This window comes from Squalius cephalus (genome assembly GCF_949319135.1).
Source record: "Squalius cephalus genome assembly, chromosome: 5".
NCBI lineage: Eukaryota > Metazoa > Chordata > Actinopteri > Cypriniformes > Leuciscidae > Squalius > Squalius cephalus.
In genome coordinates, this window is record NC_137126.1 from 14,029,253 (window position 1) to 14,055,470 (window position 26,218).

The 26,218-nt window shown below is 37.8% G+C and overlaps 1 protein-coding gene across 1 annotated transcript in view; it reads left to right on the plus strand.

The window, feature by feature from the left end:
• Positions 1-26,218, plus strand: part of LOC307158336 (segment polarity protein dishevelled homolog DVL-2-like) — a 175,887-nt gene that overhangs the window by 31,566 nt on the left and 118,103 nt on the right. The window contains exons 2-4 of the mRNA XM_079870817.1: positions 19,546-19,615; positions 21,356-21,510; positions 22,000-22,109. Of these exons, the coding sequence (XP_079726943.1) occupies positions 19,546-19,615; positions 21,356-21,510; positions 22,000-22,109 (335 nt within the window). The remainder of the gene's footprint in view (positions 1-19,545; positions 19,616-21,355; positions 21,511-21,999; positions 22,110-26,218) is intronic.

Genomic DNA, 26,218 nt, shown 5'->3' on the forward strand with positions numbered 1-26,218 from the left:
CATTGAGGATGCTAAATTGCGGACGGATTTTTGATATCTCGAACGGTTTGGCCGTGGCGAGGAAACAAATTTATGGCGAGAAAAGAGAGAGACGAAGTGTTATAACTTCTGCATACATTAACTGATCTTGATGAAACTTTAGCAGTGTGTTCGTGGTAAGAGACCGATCAGATGGATGTAACTATTGTGAGTCAAATTTATAGTGCCACCAACTGGCAGCAGGAAGTGTGTCACTTTCAACATGCTTTTGACAAAAGTGGGGGGGTTAGTTTTAACTACAGTTACAAAAATCAGTATTTATATTGGTCTCACCGAGCCGGACAACTTTCTAATTTACAGTCATTAGCTTGGACCAACAGAAAGTCAGATATTTTGGTTTGAATGTGGATTTATTTGCAAATTCAGCCTCTGCATTTTTACCCACTCCTGCTAAGTGGTTTATTTTATTCACACCAAACTTTTTCAACATGATGAAAATACATTAAAGATGCTAAATTGTGAACGGATATTGAATATCTCAAACGGTTTTGCTATGGCGAGGGATTAAAGTAATGTACAAAAAGGAAACAGTAAAAGCCTCATATCTTCAAAAATGTAATTATACACCATTTATTTCGATATAAAAGTATACAAATATCACAACTAAACCCATTTTATTCTTTTTTTTTAAATTTAAGAATTATTTATAAGTTTAAAAATAGTAATTGTACTATTTTAGTCCCATAAAATCAAGTCATACATAGGGCTATACTGCCCTCTTGTGTTCAAAATCAGGTAGGCCTATTGTATCTATATAAAAATATACTAGGTATATGACGGTGAGAATATTTGACCACCGGTTAATCAACGTGTGACACCGCCTGGGGGCTTTTGAATTGCCAACTTAAAAGCGAAAGTAAAATATGTTCATCTGCACTGACATTGATAGTGGTTGAGCGAGCGTTTCAAATGAATTCCTATGGAAGTAGGAATTAACTGAAAAACGTTTACTCTGTTCTGCTCGTTCCTCGCCGTGGACGCACACCGTTATGAATGCCCGTGCAGTCGTGAGCATTTTAGTTTCATTTTAAAATTAGCGCCTTTCAGGGGGTAGATTGCTTGAAATTATTTGACAAAAGCACAATGTTATTGCGACTGTACACAAATATAAGTTAACACTTTGCAGTTTGAATGTCGTCCTGTATAATGACGGACTATGTTTTTATGTGTCCACTGTTCAATCGCGCCCACGCCACACACACACACACACACACACACACGGTTTACTATCTTTGTGGGGACTCTCCATAGACTTAATGGTTTTTATACTGTACAAACTGTATATTCTATCTCCTTACACTAACCCTACCCCTAAACCTACCCATCACAGAAAACTTTCTGCATTTTTACATTTCCAAAAAAACTAATTCTGTATGATTTATAAGCTTGTTTACCCATGGGGACCTCTATTTAGGTCCCCACTGTGACACGAGTCCCCATGAGTCTGTGTGCATTCTGGTTGAAGTCCCCACCGGGATAGAAAAACATGAACACACACACACACATTCCAGCATTGCAATCTTGACATCGCAGCCTGTTCATTGTAGACTTAATAAAATATAATAATAAAATAGTCAACCTAACATATAAAAATTACACTGCTCTTAATAGTCAGTAGTACAATTCGTACATTCACAGTAAGCACCGCTCCACTGTGATGTTTCCAAGTACATTTTGCGCGTGTGAAGAGGATGCTTTTTTCCGTCGATATTGGAACACGAGTGAAGTACAAAGCCTATAATAAAGAATAGTTTAGCATCCAAATACATGGCAAATGTTGAAACATTTTGATTCTAATGAGAGGGTTACGTGAGCCCAACACTGCTTACTTTCGTTTTTTTTTTTACATTAAATTTAAAGGATTTGTTGTGGAATATTTTGAGTGCATCATAAAATCAGAATAAGGTAAGTCAAGTAATATTTTCTGTCTTTTATATATTTATATATGTATATGTGTATATATGTATATGTGTGTGTATATATATATATATATATATATATATATATATATATATATATATATATATAAATATAGCTGCGAGCAGCGATGAAGGGCCAAAGCCGGCGGTACCGCCACCCCGGTGCCTTTAGGTAACTAAAGGCCCCGGGGTTGCGGTGCCACCGGCTTGGGCCCGTAATCGCTGCTCGCAGCTATATTTTATTATTATTATTATTATTATTTTCTACTTCTCGGGCACTTTTAGGGCCCTTAACATGCTCAAAAACTCTTGAAATTTTGCACACACGTCAGAACCCGCGGCCATCAGGACCGGACTGAAGCTGGTACCCGGGCGTGGCAGGGGGGCTCGACAGCGCCCCCTGGAATGGTGTCTGAAAACTTGGTCCATAAATCAAACACGCTTGCATGTAATAATATGAAACTCAGTACACATATAGATCTCATCGGGCCGAACAACTTTCGTGCTCTAAGTTTTACACCAGCCCAACAGGAAGTCGGTTATTATACGTTGTTTGGAAAACGCATACAATGGAATGTGAAATACTCCTCCTAGGGAATTGATCCGATCCCCACCAAACTCGGTCAGCATGAAGTCAAGACATTGAGGATGCTAAATTGCGGACGGATTTTTGATATCTCGAACGGTTTGGCCGTGGCGATGAAACGAATTTATAGCGAGAAAAGATAAACAGGAAGTGTGTTATAACTTCTGCATACATTAACTGATCTTGATGAAACTTCCGCAGTGTGTTCGTTGTAAGAGGCCGATCACATTGATGTGACTATTGTGAGTCAAAGTTATAGCGCCACCAACTGGCAGCAGGAAGTGTGTCACTTTCAAAATGCTTTGAAATCACCCTCTTATTTTTACCCGATTTGCTTCAAACTTTGTGTATAATGTAGACACACGGCAGATGTAGACCTGTGAAAGGTTTAATGATATCTTAAATACTGTTGCCGTGGCAACGCATCAAACTTTAATATTCTTTTCAGATGCTTTTGAGACTCTTAACATACTTGAAATTGGATGAAACTCGACAGACACATCACATTTATTATCCAGTAGACATGTGCAAAGTTTCAGAAACGGGCGTGGTGAGGGGCTCAGTAGCGCCACCTTTAGTCAAAAATGGGGGCTTAGTTTTAAGTAGAGTCACAAAAATCGTTATGTATATTGTTCTCATCAAGCCGGACAACTTTCTAATTTATAGTCATAAGCTGTGACCAACTTTTTGTGAGATATTTTGGTTTGAATGTGATTTTTTGGAGAATTCTCTCCCTCTCTCTCTCTGCCTCTGCGTCTCTGTGTGTGTGAGGGGTGGGGGGATTTGTCTTTTGAGTGAGATTTGTTTAAAATTCCTGTTTTTCAAGGTTTCAGGGGCTTTTGGGGCCTTTAACGTGCTCGAAAACTCTTGAAACTTTGCACACAGGTCAGAACCCGCGGCCATCAGGGCCGGGCTGAAGCTGGTACCCGGGCGTGGCAGGGGGGCTCAACAGCGCCCCCTGGAACGGGATCCGAACACTTGTCCATAAATCAAACACACTTGCATGTAATGATATGAAACTCGGTACACATATAGATCTCATCGGGCCGAACAACTTTCGTGCTCTAAATTTTACGCCAGCCCAACAGGAAGTCGGCAATTATGGGTTGTTTGGAGAACGCTTGCTGTGGAATTTGAAACACTTCTCCTAGAGAATTAATTAAATCGCCACCAAACTCGGTGTGCATGAAGTCAAGACATTGAGGATGCTAAATTGCGGACGGATTTTTGATATCTCAAACGGTTTGGCTGTGGCGAGGACACGAATTTATGGCGAGAAAAGAGAAACACGAAGTGTTATAACTTCTGCACACATTAACTGATCTTGATGAAACTTCAGCAGTGTGTTCGTGGTAAGAGGCCGATCAGATAGATGTGACTATTGTGAGTCAAAGTTATAGCGCCACCAACTGGCAGCAGGAAGTGTGTCACTTTCAAAATGTTTTTGACAAAAGTGGGGGGGTTAGTTTTACCCACAATTACAAAAATCAGTACGTATATTGGTCTCATCGAGCCGGACAACTTTCTAATTTACAGGCATTAGCTGCAACCAACAGGAAGTCAGATATTTTGGTCTGAATATGGATTTTTTGTTAAATCAGCCTCTGAGTTTTTAGTTACTCCTCCTAAAAGGTTTATTTTATTCCCACCAAACTTTTTCAACATGATAAAAATATATTAATGATGCTAAATTGTAAACGGATATTGAATATCTCAAACGGTTTTGCTATGGCGAGGGATTAAATTAATGTCAAAAAGGAAGCAGGAAACATCTCATAACTTCTAAAAATGTAATTATACACCATTTATTTTTATATAAAATTATACAAATATTAGAACTAAACCTATTTTATTCTGTTTTTGCAATTCAAGAAGTATGAAAAAGTTAAAAACAGGCTATTTAGTGCTATTTGGTTCAACAAAAAAGCAAACATAGGGCTATACTGCCCTCTTGTGTCCAAAAGGATATCAAAATAGTATATAAAACGTTTTACTAGGTAGGCCTATTGTATTTAAATATAAATTTATTAGGTATATGACTGTGAGGATATTTTCACATCGGTTAATCGACGTGTGACACGAGCGGGTGCTTTTAAATCGCTAATATAAAAGTGAAAGTAAAAAACGGACGTCCGCACGGACATTGATAATGGTGCACGTTGGAAAAAATGACACTTTTAAACATAACACTAAACCGCCATTAGGTGTCGCCAGGCGACCATCTTAATGAGCGAGTCATTGATTCATTCGTTCAAACGATTCGTTCCAATGACTGAGTCATTCATGATTGAGACAGATGTTTGAATCAGACCATTGAATCTTTAAGTCAACCGATTCGTTTCAAAATGCTGAATCATTCAGTAATGAGAAAACAAGTTGCTGTGAGATGCGCAATGGTTCTGCTGTGATCTTTGTTTAACTATTTTTGCTGCTGAAACAGAACAAAAACAGTCAATATTGCATCTAAAATGTAAGTGACTTAATTGTAACTGTTTATTAACCTGTTGTATGAAATCAATGTCACAGTTTCAATCGTGATTGTATTCAGGAAATAGTTGCCTACTCGTCAAGTGAGGTTGCTTAACTCTATCATATGTTATAAAATATATAAAAACTCCATATTTGTAATTTTTATAGTCAGTATGTTGTTAACTGGTTTGCTTTTTTGTGTGCTGCGCTCATTTGTTTACAATTCTCCTGGAGAAGCAGCATGAGCCTCAGCAGTGCAACCTTGTTACCATTGATCAGTAATACATTCATTTTTAACTGCTGATTGCAACTTAAAATGAATGTTATGAAATTAGAATAATCTCTCGTTTTAGTGACTCCCAAGTTATTTTTTTGTTATTGACGTTCTAATCAGGCTATACTCTGGTCGGGCAAGTAAAATTCTCTTTCAGGTAGGCCTATTGTATTTATATATAAATATATTAGGGATGTGACTGTGATAAAATTTTCCCACCGGTTAATCGACGTGTGACACCGCTGAGGGCTTTTAAATCGCTAACTATAGTATACTATATACTAGTAAAATACAGACGTCCGCACAGACATTGATAATGGTGCGGAGTAGAGCGAGCATTTTCAATGTATTCCTATGGATGTAGGAATTAACTAAAACATTTTATTTATGTTTTTGTGTCCACTGTTCAACCGCAACCGCGTCACACACACACACACATTCCAGAATTGCAATCTTGACATCGCAGCCTGTTCATTATAGCCCTAATACAATATAATAATAAAAATAGTCAACCTAACATAAACGAATTACACTGCTCTGTTTAAATAGTCAGTAGTACAATTTGTACCATTCACAGAAAGCAGAGCTCCACTGTGATGTTTCCAAGCACATTTTTGCGCGTGTGAAGAGGATGATTTTTTCCATCGATATTGGAACACGAGTGAAGTACAAAGCCTATAATAAAGAATAGTTTTGCATCCAAATACATCGCAAATATTGAAACATTTTGATTCTAATGAGAGGGTTACGTGAGACCAACACTGCTTACTTTCGTTTTTATTTTTACATTAAATTTAAAGGATTTGTTGTGGAATATTTTGAGTGTATCATAAAATCAGAATAAGGTAAGACAAGTAATATTTTCTGTCTTATATATATATATATATATATATGTATATGTATGTGTGTGTGTGTGTGTATATATATATATATATATATTATAGATAGATAGATAGATAGATATTTATATATATATATATAGATAGATAGAATATAAATATAGCTGCGAGCAGCGATGGAGGGCCAAAGCCGGCGGCACCGCCATCCCCGGTGCCTTTAGGTAACTAAAGGCTCCGGGGTTGCGGTGCCACCGGCTTGGGCCCGTAATCGCTGCTCGCAGCTATATTTATTATTATTTTTTTCTACTTCTCGGGCACTTTTGGGGCCCTTAACATGCTCGAAAACTCTTGAAACTTTGCACACAGGTCAGAACCCGCGGCCATCAGGGCCGGGCTGAAGCTGGTACCCGGGCGTGGCAGGGGGGCTCATCAGCGCCCCCTGGAACGGGGTCCGAAAACTTGGTCCATAAATCAAACACGCTTGCATGTAATAATATGAAACTCGGTACACATATAGATCTCATCGGGCCGAACAACTTTCGTGCTCTAAGTTTTATGCCAGCCCAACAGGAAGTCGGCTATTAAGGGTTGTTTGGAAACGCATGGTCTGGTATTTGAAACACTTCTCCTAGGGAATTCACCCGATCGCCACCAAACTCGGTGGGAATGAAGTCAAGGCATTGAGGATGCTAAATTGCAGACGGATTTTTGATATCTCAAACGGTTTGGCCCTGGCAAGGAAACGAATTTATGGCGAATAATTCAAACAGGAAGTGTGTTATAACTTCTGCATACATTAACTGATCTTGATGAAACTTCAGCAGTGTGTTAGTTGTAAGAGGCCGATCACATGGATGTGACATTTGTGAGTCAAAGTTATAGCGCCACCAACTGGCAACAGGAAGTGTCACTTTCAAAATGCTTTGAAATCACCCTCTTATTTTTACCCGATTTGCTTAAAACTTTATGTGTATAATGTAAACACACGGCAGATGTAGACCTGTGAAAGCATTATTGATATCTTAGATACTGTTGCCGTGGCAACGCATTAAACTTTAATATTCTTTTCGGATGCTTTTGAGACTCTTCACATGCTTGAAAATGCATGAAACTCGACAGACACATCACATTTATTATCCAGTAGACATGTGCAAAGTTTCAGAAACGGGCGTGGTGAAATGGCTCAATAGCGCCACCTTTAGTCAAAAATGGGGGCTTAGTTTTTCCTAGAATCACAAAACTTGGTAGGTGTATTGTTCTCATCAAGCCGGACAACTTTCTAATTTACAGTCATAACCTCAGACCACCAGGAAGTCAGATATTTTGGTTTGAATGTGGATTTTCTGGAGAATTTTCTCTCTCTGTGTCTGTCTCTGTGTGTGTGAGGGGTGGGAGGGATTTGTCTGTTGAGTTTAATGTTTGTTTTCAAGGTTTCAGGGGCTTTTGGGACCCTTAACGTGCTCGAAAACTCTTGAAACTTTGCACACAGGTCAGAACCCACGGCCATCAGGGCCGGGCTGAAGCTGGTACCCGGGCGTGGCTGGGGGGCTCAACAGCGCCCCCTTGAACGGGGTTCTAAAACTTGGTCCATACATCAAACACGCTTGCATGAATTAATATGAAACTCGGTACACATATAGATCTCATTGTGCCGAACAACTTTCCCCCGGTCAAGTTTTACGCCAGCCCAACAGGAAGTCGGCTATTATGGGTTGTTTGGAAAACGCTTGCTGTGGAATGTGAAATACTCCTCCTAGAAAATTCACTGTGTCCCCTCCAAACTCGGTGTGCATGTAGTCAAGACTTTGAGGATGCTAAATTGCGGACGGATTTTTGATATCTCGAACGGTTTGGCCGTGGCGAGGAATCGAATTTATGGCGAGAAAAGAGAAACACGAAGTGGAATAAATTCTGCATACATTGACTGATCTTGATGAAACTTCAGCAGTGTGTTCATGGTAAGAGGCCGATCAGATGGATGTAACTATTGTGAGTCAAAGTTATAGCGCCACCAACTGGCAGCAGGAAGTGTGTCACTTTCAACATGCTTTTGACAAAAGTGGGGGGGGTTAGTTTTAACTACAGTAAAAAAAAATAGTACGTATATTGTTCTCATCAAGCCGGACAACTTTCTAATTTACATTCATTAGCTCCAGCCATCAGGAAGTCAGATATTTTGGTCTGAATGTGGATTTTTTTGCAAAATCAGCCTCTGAATTTTTAGCCACTCCTCTTAAACTATTTATTTTATTCACACCAAACTTTTTCAACATGATGAAAATACATTACATATGATAAATTGTGAATGGATAATAAATATCTCAAACGGTTTTGCTATAGTGAGGGACTAAAGTAATGTACAAAAAGGAAACTAAAAGCCTCATCTTCTAAAAATGTAATTAAAAACCATTTATTTCTATATAAAAGTATACAAATATCACAACTAAACTCATTTTATTCTTTTTTTTTTTTCAATTTAATAATAATTTATAAGTTTAAAAATAGTAATTGTACTATTTAGTCCCATAAAAGTCAAGTCATACATAGGGCTATACTGCCCTCTTGTGTTCAAAATCAGGTAGGCCTATTGTATCTACATAAAAATATACTAGGTTTGTGACGGTGAGAATATTTTACCACTGGTTAATCTATGTGTGACACCGCTGGGGGCTTTTGAATCGCCAACTTAAAAACGAAAGTAAAATATGCTCGTCCGCACTGACATTGATAGTGGTTGAGCGAGCGTTTCAAATGAATTCCTATGGAAGTAGGAATTAACTGAAAAACGTTCACTCTGTTCTGCTCGTTCCTCGCCGTGGATGCGCACCGTTATGAATGCCCGTGCAGCCATGAGCATTTTAGTTTAATTTTACAATTAGCGCCTTTCGGGGGGTGGATTGCTTGAAATTATTTTACAAAAGCACAATGTTGTGTTTTATTGCGACTGTACACACATATAAGTTAACACTTTGCAGTTTGAATGTCGTCCTGTATAATGACGGAGTATGTTTTTATGTGTCCACTCTTCAATCGCGCCCACGCCACACACACACACACACACACACACACACGGTTTACTATCTTTGTGGGGACTCTCCATAGACTTAATGGTTTTTATACTGTACAAACTGTATATTCTATCTCCTCACACTAACCCTACCCCTAAACCTACCTATCCCAGAAAACTTGCTGCATTTTTACATTTCCAAAAAAACTCATTCTGTATGATTTATAAGCTTGTTTACCCATGGGGACCTCTATTTAGGTCCCCACTGTGACACGAGTCCCCATGAGTCTGTGTGCATTCAGGTTGAAGTCCCCACCGGGATAGAAAAACATGAACACACATACACACACACACACACACACACATTCCAGCATTGCAATCTTGACATCGCAGCCTGTTCATTATAGCCTTAATAAAATATAATAATAAAATAGTTAACTAACATATAAAAATTACACTGCTCTAAATAGTCAGTAGTACAATTCATACATTCACAGTAAGCACCGCTCCACTGTGATGTTTCAAGCACATTTTTGCGCGTGTGAAGAGGATGATTTTTTCCGTCGATATTGGAACACGAGTGAAGAACAAAGCCTATAATAAAGAATAGTTTAGCATCCAAATACATTGCACATGTTGAAACATTTTGATTCTAATGAGAGGGTTACGTGAGCCCAACACTGCTTACTTTCATTTTTATTTTTACATTAAATTTAAAGTATTTGTTGTGGAATATTTTGAGTGTATCATAAAATCAGAATAAGGTAAGTCAAGTAATATTTTCTGTCTTTTATGTATTTATATATATATATATATATATATATATATATATATATATATATAAATATAGCTGCGAGCAGCAATGAAGGGCCAAAGCCGGCGGTACCGCAACCCCGGTGCCTTTAGTTACCTAAAGGCACCGGGGTTGCGGTGCCACCGGCTTGGGCCCGTAATCGCTGCTCGCAGCTATATTTGTGTTTGCATTCATGTACATTCCTTAAAGACTTCTTTGACTTCTTTGATGTCGATTGTTATGTATTCTGTAATGTATCCTTTTTTTTCTTCAAAGTTTGATACATGAACAGACTTCCAAGTCAAGGATAACAAATAAGGGATTCAGGTGGAGGTTTCATGTAAACACTTGTATGTTTGACTTGTGATGTGGTTCCTTTCTTCTTTTCTATTTATTTGTAATAATCCCTGTAATGCCAATAATAATAATAATAATAATAATAATAATAATAAAATAATAATAATAATAATAAAAAAACAATATAATTTAAATTGTTTATTTTTCTTTTTATTCATTAAAATGCATAATATCAGCATCATATGCATACCTGTATTTATAATAGTCATTACAATTTAAGTCTTATCATAACTGGTAAAACCTAAAAGGCCAAAGAAACAAATCTGTATTTTTGACTTTTTTTTTACACAATATGCAATACCATTCAATATTAATATTAATTACTATGGTGAGTCCTACCTGTCGTGACATTCCCTTCTCTGCCTTCTCTTATAAAATAGCATTTTTATCATAGTAAAATCTACTTATCATTCCCAACAAAAAGATTGGTTAGTGTAAAACATGTTGAATATTAGTGGACAGGCTGCCGATTCATTAAATGAAAAGCTATTTCCTCACAAAAGCCGTTTATTCAGCGTAGTGATGCCTCTTCTCCATTGACATCAATTAAAAAAAAAACAGCCTCTGGTCTCCTTCCCTGCAGTTGTTAGCATTAGCAGTGATGCTTTTTTGGCCAAAGGTTGCAGGATTGTCTGCTAGTGGCTTTGGTAATATTACAGTTGTTTGTTTGTCGTAATTTTTATTATTAATAAATCTAATTTAAACAGTGTATTTTAAGTTGTGATGTTTACCATTGCCGACCATGGCCATTGCAAAAATATGTTAATGCAAAACCTCTCGTGGCCTATTGTTTAATGGTGCAGTCTGCAGATGTGGGAAGTATTAGGACCATGGCTATATGCACATGTGACATGTTTCCAAGACATTCATGCAGTTATCCTAAGATTAAAAAATGTGGCATAGTCTGTCATCATTCACCTCTCTCTCACCTTCTGTTTTGATCTCACTTTTTCTTTCAAACACCTCATTGAAATCAGCATGCTGGTGCTCCCTCGCTGGCCTGTTGTATCTATACATTTGTTCTTTAAGTACTCTTGCGAGCACAACGAACATAACTAAATACGACAACATGTTTACTTTCTACCCGTAACAACAGTAATTTAAGTTCATTCAAAATGAACTAACCAAACCAATGTTATGAGCATTTGCGTCCTGTATAATTATGCTAATAAAACCTGGATCACTGGTGGACTTAAATGATACAAACATAGATTTCTTTGAAAATAGTTTCTTGGCTCTGTGGATCCTAGCTCCCAATGGGGTCTTTAACCTTAGTTGCCTTGATAATTTCCACATGTGCCGGTCGCTCTCAAAAATGTGAGTAATTTATTGTTTGGAAATGAAAGCTTGTTGCAAGGAAAAAATGCTTGCAAAGTTCCAAGGCCTGCCAATACATAATTATATTATTTCCTTAGGGATTCATCAACTCAACCGAAAGGCAGGAATGTTGTTATGGATTATCCTTTAAAGCCATAAAACTCAAAATTGATCCCATTTGCTTGCTAAATAATGATCTGATTTTACTGTCCACAAGTCATTGGTGCAAATTATTTGGGGCTGTGTATCACCAAGAATCTGACTATGATTCGTATCACTATACAGAAGATATAGTGATATTTCTTGTTTTTTTTTTAGGAAGAGGATTTAAAAAACTTATATAGGCTAATAATTTGCTCAGGTTTTTGTGATGCATAATGGTGATGTGTTCTTTATTTAATCAGAACAGTGGGATCTCCTTTTGCATTTATTAGTTCCTGCAACCAACATCATATCACTATATGATATTTTCTTATTATCCTAATATCCTAAAGAAAACAAATGTTTGTCTTCATTAATTTTCATCAAACAACTGTCCTATTCTACTGCTGTCAAAAAGCTCTCTTGTTTTTCAAAAATGTGATTATATTGTGATCTTTGTTCTTGTTAATCTCGGACTTAATTGCTTTGCACAGTTGCTGCTGAATTTAATGCTATACTTAAATTTTACTTCATTGAACAAACACACTAAAAACTTTGAGATAAACTAAACTAAAAACTTCAGAGATTAATACAAATTAAACATTTTGTCTCAACAGAATTTTGTTTGTGTCTAATGCTGCATGTTTCTTATTCTCACTTGCAATGAGTGATGGTCAATCACTGTTCTCAGAAAAATATGATTGTGAAAAAAATATCAGACAATATTGATACAATATTGTGAGATTTTTCCCCTCACCTCATTATGTAATAAGTAATACATTATTAATGTAATGATTTTTGTAATTTATTTCAAAACAAAATATTAAGCTCAATGTAATATTGATTTTCACATAAAGTATGGGTTATTGAATACAGTAGCAACTTAAGTTAATACCAGCACATAATGTTGAAGTGCAACAATGTTTTTAACAATATAATTATTTTTAATATATAAAATTTGAGAACAAAATGTAATAAATAGCTTAATGTAAAATAAGCTATTACATTAACGTTTACATTAAGTTTTTTTTTATTTATTTTTTTAACTGTTGTATTCTTCAGAAGCCAGATGGTGGCTTTCATAAGATGCGTTCTCATTCACAGACAGTGTGCTGCTGTGTGTTTGTTTGTTTTAAGGTTGAAGGACCTCTGTCATAGACCTGGGAATGTGTGTCCATAAGAACATGAATGATTCTTTATCTTTAAGTCTCATGCAGGCAGGGACAAGCCTCAGGGCTCTCTTTCCATGGGAGAGATCCAGAGATGTAGAAAACAAGGAACTAACCTGTACTAAATAAAGGGCAGAGAGGAATAGAGTCAGGGACATCTGAGTGGCTTTATGTGAAAAGCTTACACGTTTAAGGTTTCTTTATAGGAATGCGTGTCTGGCTTCAACTTCCTGCCTCTTGCTTTCAGTGTAGTGCAACATCTGAGGATCTGGGGCCGTATTCACAAATAATTTTAAGGCTAAAAGTAGCTCCTAACTGGCGAATTTAGGAGCAACTCCTAAAAATAATGGGCGTGTCACTCGTAACTTTAGGACTCCTATTTTTTTTGACTAAGAGTAATTCACGAAGCATTTTAGTCCTAAAAGTAGCACCTAAGCCTGGGACAGCTTAACCCTCGTGTTATGTTGGAATTCTGTGCACTCCCCTTATGGTCCGGGTCAAATTGACCCGTATTGGATTCAATACAATTCCTCAAAAATCACACTATGAAAAACAACAAAGATTCAGGTTCAAACTGTAAACTTTTAATATCAGCATTTGTCAAATATTCCAAAAAATATATATCTGAAGATATGATTTAATGAAAAAGGTTTTTTAACCATTTTTTAAAACTATTTAAAATTTGAATATACGTTATATTTATATATATTTGCATATACATTTTTTCAACTTTTTTTTTTTTTTTTTTTGCTTAGAACATCATAACTGAACAATTAATCAATTAATCTGAGCTCATTTTTCCTGCTGTCTATGTCAAAGTCTCAAGATATTTCAGATATCTTGAATATATAAATGAGAGCTTATTTTACTATTTGTGTCTGTCAAAGATTTTCATTTGTAATTTGCAATTAATTCTGAACACCATGATTTAGCTTTTTCAAGTGTGTTTGGTTTGGGTTAGAGCACTTTTAGATACACTTACACTTTAGAACTGGAGTTAATGCCCTGACATACATAAAATAAATGTTTTTATTTTGTGTCGGTACAGTTGCTTTTGAATAGCTGCCTATGATGGTCAAATTGACCTGCGAACATCACCAAACGTAATAGCAATTTTGTTTGTATATGTCAAAAAAAAACAAAAAAAAAAACACCAGCATGTTGAAACTTTGCATGCATGTTCATGATGATAAATGAGAAAAAGTCACAAAATATCAAGAAAAAAAAATGTTTAATATTATTTCAGGTAGCTTGAAAAAATAAATGATAGGTCATTTTTACCATCTGTGGCTGACAAAATATTTTTCTGTATTGAAATAAGTGTGGAAAACCTATTTTTTTAGCTTCATAATGTAAAAAAACAAAATAACAAAATATAACCAAGAAATGTTATTATTTTGGGTCCGTACAGTTGCCTTAGAGCGTTAAAATATGCGGGTCAAATTGACCCGCGAACATCACGAAAGGAACATTTATTTTGTTTGTATATGTCAAAAAACACCAGCATGTTGAAACTTTGCATGCATGTTCATGATGATAAATGAGAAAAAGTCACAAAATATCAAGAAAAAAATAAAAGGTTTAACGTTATTTCAGGTAGCTTGAAAAAATAAATGATAGATCATTTTTACCATCTGTGGCTGACAAAATATTTTTCTGCATTGAAATAAGTGTGGAAAACTAAATTTTTTAGCTTCATAAGGTAGTAAAAAAATAAAATAACAAAATATAACCAAGAAATGTTATTATTTTGGGTCCGTACAGTTGCCTTAGAGCGTTAAAATATGCGGGTCAAATTGACCCGCGAACATCACGAAAGGAACAGTAATTTTGTTTGTATATGTCAAAAATCACCAGCATGTTGAAACTTTGCATGCATGTTCATGATGATAAATGAGAAAAAGTCACAAAATATCAAGAAAAAAAACATAGGTTAACCAGTATTTCCAACAACTAGAAAATCTAAACGGGTCAAATTGACCCGCAACATAACACAAGGGTTAAAAGAAGTCGAGAGGACTCCTAACTCACTAAGACCTATTCTCAAACCGCTTTTTGTGGCATTTCACGTTGCGATGTTTTGAAATGCGTATGCGGCGGCTACAGGAGCTTCCAATCGCGAGGGAACAATTTTGCATTGTAGGCATAACTAGGGATGCAATAACGCTACGAACAACAACCAAAACTAGGCTACTCATTGCATGTAAACTATTTGTAACGTTTCACTGTGAATCAAATTAAAATGTTATTCTCTTTGCAAACGTAGGCAGAGGCACATAGTGACAGATTAATTCAATAATGTTGCAAAGATATTGCATCAATCCATATGTTTCATTAGGCTACTAGGCTATTTGTTTTGCCTTACTCTTTATTCATTTAGGCTATTTATTCAGTTATTCATCATCTTCCGTCCTTCGCACTACTTGTTTAGAGCACGCATTCTCAGACCTGTCACTCATCATCGTAGGGGAGGTATTTGGAATCATTCCCGCGTTACAATCATCAGCCAATCAAGGTGGTCACTTCAGTCAAGCTCGTGCATGTGTAATGACGTCATCCATAGCAACGAAGACTCACTCTTAGTTTAGGAGTTGTCATTTTTCTTTACTAAGAGTAGGTCTGAAAGGCGTTGTGAATAACTTTTAAGAGAAAACTCCTAGCTAAAATCTTTTAGTGCGATTTAGGAGTAGGCTACTCCTAGTGGTAAGATAAAATGTTTTGTGAATACGGGCCCTGAAGAATACGTAAAATTTAATTCACATATATGGTGTGTTTTGTGAAAGAATTTGAAATCCTCTTTGAATAATTTTTTTTTTCTTGAAATTGAAGTGTCACACTCACAGGTCGGGGTGGAGCGCCAGCGGGCCGCCCACCCCTTCGCTTGCGTGCCGCCCCTGAGGAGCCGGCCGTGGACACGAAGGAAATGGCGGACACAGAATTCAAAATAAATATACTCTTTATTAAATAATAAAAACAATCTTAAAAGTCTTTTCAGTTCAGGTTATCTCTTCATGCATCTCTTCGCATTTCTCAGCACCTTTGGACAGAGAGAGGAATGGACATAATCCACAGCTTCCGCGTTCTCTTCTTCAGCGAGCTCTTCGCGTTCCTCAGCACCTTCGGACAGAGAGAGGAATGGACATAATCCACAGCTTCCGCATTCTCTTCAGCGTTCTCTTCGCGTTTCTCAGCACCTTCGGACAGAGAGAGGAATGGACATAATCCACAGCTTCCGCGTTCTCTTCTTCAGCGAGCTCTTCGCGTTTCTCAGCACCTTCAGACAGAGAGAGGAATGGACATAATCCACAGCTTCCGCATTCTCTTCAGCGTTCTCTTCGCGTTTCTCAGCACCTTCGGACAGAGAGAGGAATGGACATAATCCACAGCTTCCGCATTCTCTTCTTCAGCGTTCTCTTCGCGTTTCTCAGCACCTTCAGACAGAGAGAGGAATGGACATAATCCACAGCTTCCGCATTCTCTTCTTCAGCGTTCTCTTCGCGTTTCTCAGCACCTTCAGACAGAGAGAGGAATGAACATAATTCACAGCTTCCGCATTCTCTTCTTCAGCGTTCTCTTCGCGTTTCTCGGCACAGCATTAGCAGGCTCTTCACTGGACTCAGACAAAGGGAGGAATAGACACGTGTAACTCACAGCATTAGCATGCTCTTCCAGCATTAGCAGGCTCTTCAAGCATTAGCCGGCTCTTCAAGCATTAGCAGGCTCTTCACTGGACTCAGACAGAGAGAGGAATAGACACGTGTAACTCACAGCATTAGCAGGCTCTTCACTGGACTCAGACAGAGGGAGGAATAGACCCGTGCAACTCACAGCATCAGCAGGCTCCTCACTGGACTCAGACAGAGAGAGGAATAGACACGTGCAACTCACAGCATTAACAGGCTCTTCGAGCATTAGCAGGCTCTTCAAGCATTAGCAGGCTCTTCATTGAGCTCAGGCAGAGAGAGGAATAGACAGCTGTGATTGCGAGTGAACAGCAAAAACAATTCCCACACTCACATTTCCACCACACACTGTAAGGTTTCACTCGTGCTCACTTCCACAATAAAACTGCAACTCAACAGACCCTCAGTGTACCAAGGCCTCCGCCCGCATTCCAGCCGAAGTTCTCTCTGGCCCTCTCATCTATCTCTCTCATCTATCTCTCTCATCTGTCTCTCTCATCTGTCTCTCTCGTCTGTCTCTCTCTCGTCCTCTCTCTCCCGCGGCCACGGCCGCTCACGTGCTGCGCGCCTCACCTCTCACCGTGCCCTTCTCTCCTTTTATGCTCCTCTTAGACAACGTGTCTCATTCTCAGCCCTCGCTCACCTCGGGGCCCAGCTGCCAGTGATCTCGGATAATTAATTCCTGTTTACGGGGCGCTTACGCTGGTTCAGGCTGTGTAGGTGTTTCACTGTTTAGGTTCCGGGGGAGTCGCGACAAATTTTAGTTCCGCTCTACAGGGGACTGATGTATTTAGTCACCCCGTGACAGAAGTCTTTGGCATTCCATTCAGAAGTATTTATAATAGGGTTGGGCGATATGCTCCATTTTCATATCGTCCTATCGTCAGCCTGTGAGATCGGCGATACACGATATTATCGTGAGGGGGGCGGGGCTTACTTATTTGATTATTAACTTGCTTATTTACTCATCAATTTGCTTGTTTTATTACTTCGTTTTAAATGAGAATCTTTTTCTATTTTGCTAGCAAAGGTGGAGTGTTTATTAATAGGCTAAATCAGGTTATTTCCTGGTATAGTGAGGTAAAAAAAGATCCTAATCATTCTTGTATCTGACTTTGAGTATTTCAACATGTCAGCGGGAAATTTACAGACACATTATCCTCTCATGCCGTTACAGATGCAGCATTTTGACTGTAGGCTGCTTCTGCACGAGATGAGAACACGTTTTAATTTATTGGGTCAAGAAAGAGTCGGAGTCTGCGATAAGTCGATCGGTTATAGGCCTACGCCTACTTAAACTTATGACTTGACTCTAAGGAAAATGGGTTAATCCGTTTACATGACCACATGCATTGTCTGTTTATTCAGCATAATCGAGTTAATAACGTGCATGTAAACGCGATCATTCCCTGAAAACGAAAGCAGAAACGGACTGAGCTTTCGCTGCATTAACGGCGCGTTCTCTCAGAGACGACGGTGGATATAATGGTATATAGCAACTATCTTAATTTACTGGCTTAATATTTATCTTGTGGACTTACATTATTGACAGTGAAAAAATCAGAAGAATATTTCTTGTTAAACAAGTTTGAAGTTGCTTGTGATTTTCACAGATGGCAGAGTTTCACAGATGCTTCGTGAACTAAAGACTTTTATTAGGCCTAGGCGGCCTATATAATTTTATTGATATTATTATTATAATTAATATTTTGTAATTGTATTGTTTTTAGTGTTATTAGTGTCATTAAATATTTTGTTAATGTGCTATGGAAACAAAATAGGCCTACTGACAAACAACGATGCCGCGTCTTCATCTTGGCTCTGTATAAGAATGATGACCTGTTAAAACACGCACTCTTGACAATTTGTGAATGGATCACCTTGCAATTAAATTTCGTTGTAGGATGTAGTTTTTTTAGTCTGTTTTAAAAACATTTTCTTTGAGGAGTCCTCATACGCGCGCGTCGGTGATGTCGTTATGAATTTAGGCAAGGCAAATATAATTGTAGTTCCTAATTAATTTAATAACTATACTAGCTTCATAATAATAATAATAATGATTTAATACATTAATGGGAAAACGAGCCAATTATCGTATTGATATCGTCAAAGGCATCTTCCATCGGCGATATCTCTGTCTATCGTCGATACACGATATCGTCTATCGGCACAACCCTAATTTATAATGCACAGGATGTGTTTTTGAAATGCATTCCCAGTTTCACAGACTTCATTATTGAAGTTTTGAACTTTAATCTTCAAAATGTAGGATTTACCGAGTCTCCCTTCAGTGAAAACTGAATTGCAGTGCGGTGTGAAAGTGAAGAATATTCCAATAATATTCCAGTGTTCTCTGTAATAGTAATAATATTAATAATAGTATTTTTGTGTAAATGAATACAACAGAATTGGGAACAATCTCCATCTGCTCCTAACATCACATCCACACTATAATAGAGGTATAATACTGCTGAGTGCAATACAACTTTGTATGTGGTACTTCTGCTGGTATAATACCATGAGAGAAAAAAGCTACCATGACAACAAAAGAAACATAGTGACAAGTTACCCTAGTATCTGTATGAATCTGTGGTATCTATGTGATTTTACATGTGTAGAAACTACTTTTAGTTATTGAAACTGCTTTTAGTTGTTTTACGGTTGAATGGTTCTTACACAATGTAAACTCATAACTGACATGAATATAGAATGATCAAATGTTATAATGTTATGTAGCCTACTTTTTGAAATTTTACACTACTTTTACATACTTAAAAATATATTGGTCAACATACAGTACATACTGTGCAGTAAGCATGACATTACTATGTTATTCTGGACATGGTCTGTCTTATATCTGAGTCTTTGTCTGTATTTCTTTGAGCTAGAGTTTGTGTAAATGGCACACTTGTTAAGTCTGTGTATGTCTGTCCCTGTGGTGTGTTTTGGCAGGGTGGTGAAAGAAGAGATATCAGACGACTCTGCAAAACTTCCCTGCTTTAATGGAAGAGTGGTTTCTTGGGTAGGAGATGGCTCTTTGCACATTCACTACAAGCATAACCTGTTACTGTACTAGTATATTATTTTGTTATATTCACTTAAAATGTTTAAACAGTCTACACCAGGGTTCTGAAATTGTATTTATCGGCACAAAATTACATAAATGCGAAGTGAAGTTATGCTAGTCACAATGTGTAAATCACGTGATGAAATAATGAAACAAAGTACATATTTCAAGGCCAGTAAATTTTCACAATGCACTTGTCATTACACTGCATAAGAATGGTTCCCTTTCAAAAGCTACACTCAATGTTATGCTGAAGCGCTTTGGGAATACTTCTTTGTATGACCAGCTGTGAATAATGTGTGTAACACGTCAATGAAATTGTCATTGAACTTGACAGCCTCAGACGGTGGCGACATTGGAATGTGTGCTCGTCAGAGGCTATAATTAGGTGTGCCACAGGTGCATCCTCAGGTTTCTTTGTCTTCAGAACCATACTGTGTGTGTGTGTGTGTGTGTGTGTGTGTGTGTGTGTGTGTGTGTGTGTGTGTGTGTGTGTGTGTGTGTGTGACAAGCTCTCTTTCTGTCTCTCTGCTTAGGAGTTAGTTTTCACTAGGCAGTGGGCAGAATATTCTCTCTTTCTTCTCTCACTCTTCAAGGAAGTGCTTGTGAGCACACACTACACAACCGTGAGGAGTCCAGACAGACCCCAGTGCGGCGGCTTGGGTATTCTCGTTCCCAAAGCGATTCAGCACAGAATTGATTGTAGCTTTTGAAAGAGAACGTCTCGGGTTACTTGACTGTAACCCTGTTACCTGAGAAAGCGGGAATGAGGTGCTGTGCTTCATCAAGTTCATTTTATTTATATACCACATTTTATAACAGCCTTTTATAACAGCCACTAACTGACCAAAGTGCTTTACAGAACTACAAAATTAAAAGAGAATAAGACCTGCATCACAGCACAACACAGATAGGTGCAGCAAAGCTAAGAGCAGCCTTAAACAGGAATAGAAAAAACATTATGCGGCTTCATTGCCGCATTGAGGATGTCCCAGGACTGTTTTCAGACAAAGTGATACCTGAGGATGCACCTGTGGCACTACTAATTATAGCCTCTAATGAGCACGCATTCCAATGATGTCACCATCTGAGGCTGTCAAGTTCAATGTCAATTTCATTGACGTGTTCCACACATTATTCACAGCTGGTCATACAAAGAAGTATTCTCAAATCTCTTCAGCTCAGTATCTCGTTCCCGCTTTCTCAGGGAACATGTTACAGTCAAGTAACCAGAGACATTTTTTACAAATGATTTAGACAGCTCGATCTGTTTCATGAATGTGGTATGGTAAAAGTAAGTTTTGGACCCTGGTTTACACACAATATGTAGGCTACTCAACAAGAATAACAGTCTTTCTACTATAGTAGTGGCCTCAACATAATAACATATTTTTTAAGCCTGTGTATGAAATGTCACATATAATCTATAGTGTAAACCCGTCACAGGAGGCGTCACACCTTTATTGTACTCTTTGTGATGTTGACACGCTTTGAATAAGGTGAGGGGTGGATGCCCATGTCTAAAGTTTCTGTTCTTGATTTTCTTTTTCTCATATGCTCTCATCGGTCTCATTCCATCACATCTATCTTCCTCATGTTTTACCTTTTTCTTTAGCTGGTTTTACACTTTTTTTTTTTTTGGAACCCCCTCTAAAGTTGGTTGAGCACCTGCTTTTCGATTTTTGGTTTCTTTAGCTGGTTTCCTCAGAAAGTGCTGCAGGGGAAGTTGCAGCACCTCCAGCTCCTGTTGCAGGACTGCGAACGGAACCGTCCCCTCCTCCGCCCCCCCTTCCCCCTCCACCCACAGAGCGTCCAGGTGGCATTGGTGACTCAAGACCTCCTTCATTCCAGTAAGGCACAAACTGATGCACGTAAAAACCTCTCAGATACCATAAGCAATAATAAGTAAATTACTACATTACTTATGCTGGAAGTTGCTGGTCACTGGTTTGATTGGCGGTTATTTTTTATTTATTTTTTTACTTTCACAACATTTTCTCTTTCAGAGCAGGCAAAAATTACAGGCCACATTTAGGACACCTGTTTAGGACATGATGTAACTTTTGAAAAATCTTAACAATCGGTGTTCAGTTTTAGCATTTTTGAAAATGTAGAAAATAAACCAGGGTTAAGGTGTCACAAAAAGGGATTGTTAGGTCATTGCTAACATAATATGCTAAACCAGTATATATATTAAGTACACCATATGAGTAAGGAGTATTTCAGAGGAGTTTTGATGTTTTGGATGTGGGTTATTATTAGGTGGCTTCAGATCAATTGAAGCAGTATTTGTCTAATCACTCTCCCTCATCCTTTGTTTTTCTATTTCTTTCTCTCAGCCCTAATGTGGCCAGCAGTGTGGAGACTCTGGATGAAGCAACTGAAACAGAGTCGGTCATGTCGTTTAGGAGAGAAAGACCCAGACGCAGAGAGAGTTTAGAGCAGCACGGTCAGAACAATCTTTATGTGTTTGAATATATGCATATTAGGAAAAGGATAAAGCAAAGCCAGGCAGTTGGTTGTTATGTCAAAATAAACCTCAACAGGGTGATCAGTTTTTGCAATAACCGCAGTCTAGTTGTAAATTCACCTTTTTGAGATCAAAATAGATTACTTACGCGATTCGTCTAGATCCGATGAGTTTTTGAAAATGATCTGTGAGCACAGTCATGAGCGTATTTTAATATGAATCTGAATTTGCAAAAGTCGTTATTGAATCAAATAGAAAACCATTGAATTCACCCCCCCCCCCCCCCCCAAAAAAAACTGTCATAACTAAAACTGTCAAGTACAACCCCCCCAATATTTATACCATAGTTAATGGAAATATAGTCTGGATATTAATTAATTACATACATTGCGTGTTCAGAGCTTTTATACGCGCTACGTGAATGGACCAATTATTGGCGCAATATGACTGAAGTCCAGCTTATTGTGCATTCGTGGCATGTGAATCACCGTACTGTGCGCGCATTAACCAGCACACTCCAAGATTTGAGCGCGCTGTTCCTATTACGACGCCGATTATAAAATGTTCGACCTATTTGACCCAAATATAAAACGCTATAGAGAAAGTCAAACATGATCTAAAACAGCCACATAAACTTAAAAAGGCTGATGAAAAGAGGAGAAAACTTCATCTTGCACTAACATAAATTAGAAAACTTTTAAAACCATATGACCACCCATACTAGAATTTCTCATATTTTAATGTATTGTGGTAAATTTTGACTATCGTGTAGAATTTTTTAATAGATCAAATGTTAAGGAAATATATTTTTTCAGTAGGCTATCTTTATATTATAACTGTGGCATGTTGTATCTATAGTTTCTAAATGTGTAGGTTAAGGTTGCTATTTTTCATAACAAATGCTATAGATAAAAAAATAAATAAACGTCAACATTGGCATGGTAATGAGGAGCCATCAATGGTCTTACCTGTAATTATAGACTTTTCAAACGATTTCAAGAACAGTGGTACATTTTCATAAGGGCAAGTTCAAGTCTCGAATCGAATCAAAATCATTCTTGAATCGAACTGAAAACCAGTGAATCGTGAATCGAATCGAGCTTTCTACCCAAAGATTAGAATCAAGAGCTTTAAAGTCTGGACCTTTATGAGTTATTGAGTTTGAAATGTGTTCTATTCTAATGATCATTAGGAAAAGCCTTCAGATATTAAGAGATGACAGCCAAAAATCATTAAGAGCCTGGTGAACTGTTAAAGGTGCATTGTGTAATATTTAGGAGGATCTGTTGACAGAAATGCAATATCATATACAAAACTATGTTTTCAGTGGTGTATTACCTTACTTAATAAACCGTTATGTTTTTATTACCTTAGAATGAGCAAATTCTATCTACATACACCGCGGGTCCCCTTTGAAATGCACCGACATGACTACAGTAGCCCTAAACGGACAAACGTGTTTCGTCACTATGTTGTTCTTCATGCAAAGAAGCTAGCTAAAGTCAGTGAATAAAACACTGACACAGTGATGAACAAGTAACAATAATATTCGCAGTAACATATCGTTTTACTGAATAATTAGGTAAACCTAATTTCTTAATTTATCTTTGTAAAGAAACCTCATTGCTTAACTGGCTACTCTCTGCTGTCTTAGACGACGACATCTTCTCCTGTCGGCCACCGTAACCTCTGCTGGTTGCAATTTGCAATTTCACCACTAGATGCCGCTAGAAATGACACTGTGCACCTTTAAGGAGTAGGAAATAAACAATTTCAATTTGAAAATAAGAAAATGTTAAGTAAAGTTAGTTTGACTTCCCATGGCACTGACTGTGTAGACAAGACAATTCTGTCATACTGATACGTTTCAGATGCTTAATATAAAATACATAAAAAACCCTATGTAAACAAGTAATAGTTAACTAGGCTATGACTTTATTGCAGTTATGTTATCAACCAACTTTGCATGTCTGGATGATATAAGATACCACAAAAGACTATTTTGCAAAAAATAAATAAATAAACAAACATATCTCACAAGGAAGCATGCCCTGGGACCTCGCTAAAACGGTTTACACGGTTTACCAATGTTCAAACTAAAACTACGCCCTTGATGAAAGCGTAGTTGAAAGTGAAAGTTAGTTATGCAGAAATCGAGTTGCAATGACAAAATCGCTGCATTCATGCATGCATTCATATGTGGGTAAAAATCAACTGTGGAGGGTAACAATGTCAAATCACTAGGCTGTTTGGCAGGTTGTTTCACAAATTATGTTCACTCAATTTGTTGCCAAAGTTTATGTAATCTGCACAGATTTAGCGCACAACTCTAGCCTAGAAATCTAGACGCACCCTAGCAGCAGCAAAATGTATTTTGCAGCCAGGGCAGTCTAGCAACTCTCCATAGACTTTCGAGCTGCAAAAACCTAAATTGGGTCAGGCCAATCACGTCGCTTATAGAGTAGGCGGGGCGGGCTTAACATATGACGACAGAGTTGCGACGGTTACCTGCCTGCGACTTGAAAACAAAGAATGGCGGCTGCTGGAGAACAGTCTTTCGAATCGGCTTTGTCCGCGACTCTGGAGGACTTGGAGTTAAGTTTTTCTTTGAGAAAAGAGCAAAGAACGGCACTTAAGTCATTCTTAAAAAAGGAAGATGTGTTCGTCGTTTTGCCGGCCAGATATGGCAAAAGTTGAATCTATCATCTAGCTCCGCTGTTGGGAAAACGCTCTGGTTGGTTGTAGCGCTGTCCTATTGCGTGCAGAGGGAATTTGAAAGACAGCCGTTTATCCCGCCCCTCGGATTGAGCGTGTCTATGGTGAGTTGCCAGACTAAACATCTTGATGTAGGTCTGGCTTGCCAGGCTAGCACAACTCCTCAGTCAATATGAATATTAAATATATCCGAATTGCGCAGCACCTGTGCATTTCTGGCTTACTTCAACATAACCGTCACTAAGCAACAAATAAAGGCGCACTGGTTTGTTTGCTTTGAAAGGAATAGCGCAGACCCAAGAAACATAATAATGTGGGGTAACTAACCCTGTGTAAAAAGGACAGAACCACCCAGTAACAAAGAAGTACATCGGCCAATTCTTAGCAGACCCTGGCCAGATATAAATACTGATGTTACGGCAGTGATCAAAATGTGTAAATAACCTTTGGAGGTTTCAACCTAATATTACGCTTCAAATAAAGATTGCATTTAAAGGCCAATTCACACCGCACCAACAGACGTAGACAGACGGCAACAAACACTTTGTCGGGTTTTGTCAGATCAGTGTCGGAGTTTGTATTCGCCAATTGAACGTACTGAATGGGATTTAGAATGTCTGAGAAGTGACGTGCTGTAATCAGGTTACTGTCGGCGTTGGTTTGCATCTGTCTGTGCAGTGTCAATTGACCTTAATACACTGTTATGCAGTAGCTGGCGACCAGTGACCTTTAAAATGTATTTGATAGATTTGTTTAAAAACTCTGGACGAAACTAGTCTTCATTCATTAATTTCAAACGATTTTTACGTAATTTATTTAAAACAATAAATATTTTTTTAATAGACTCATTTATAACATTTTAGAAATGTATAAATAGACTCATTTATAACATTAAATAGAACATTTTGGATGGGTGTCTCGCATCTTTGTCCCCTTCTTCATCCCTGATGAGTTTGCATCCCTGATTATCCTACTTATTATAAGGCTGTCCATTATTGTCCTTTAACCGATACATTATCTTTTCTTGTCCAACTTTACACTCTAAATTAAAAAAATAAGATGTTGGACCGTCCATATCCCTAGACAAAAATCTGCTTCTCACAAAAGCCGTTTTTAAAGGGGTGGTTGAATATGATTTCACTTTTCTAACTTTAGTTAGAGTGTAATGTTGCTGTTTGAGCATAAACAACATCTGCAAAGTTACGACGCTCAAAGCAAAGGGAGATATTTTCTTTTAAAGAAATCGCTTTTTAAGGACTACAACAAACGGCTGGTAGGGACTACACTTCATTCCTCACGGGTTAGTGACATCATGAACCCTAAAATTTACATAAACCCTGCCCCCGGAATACGATTTTATAGATTATCAAGAC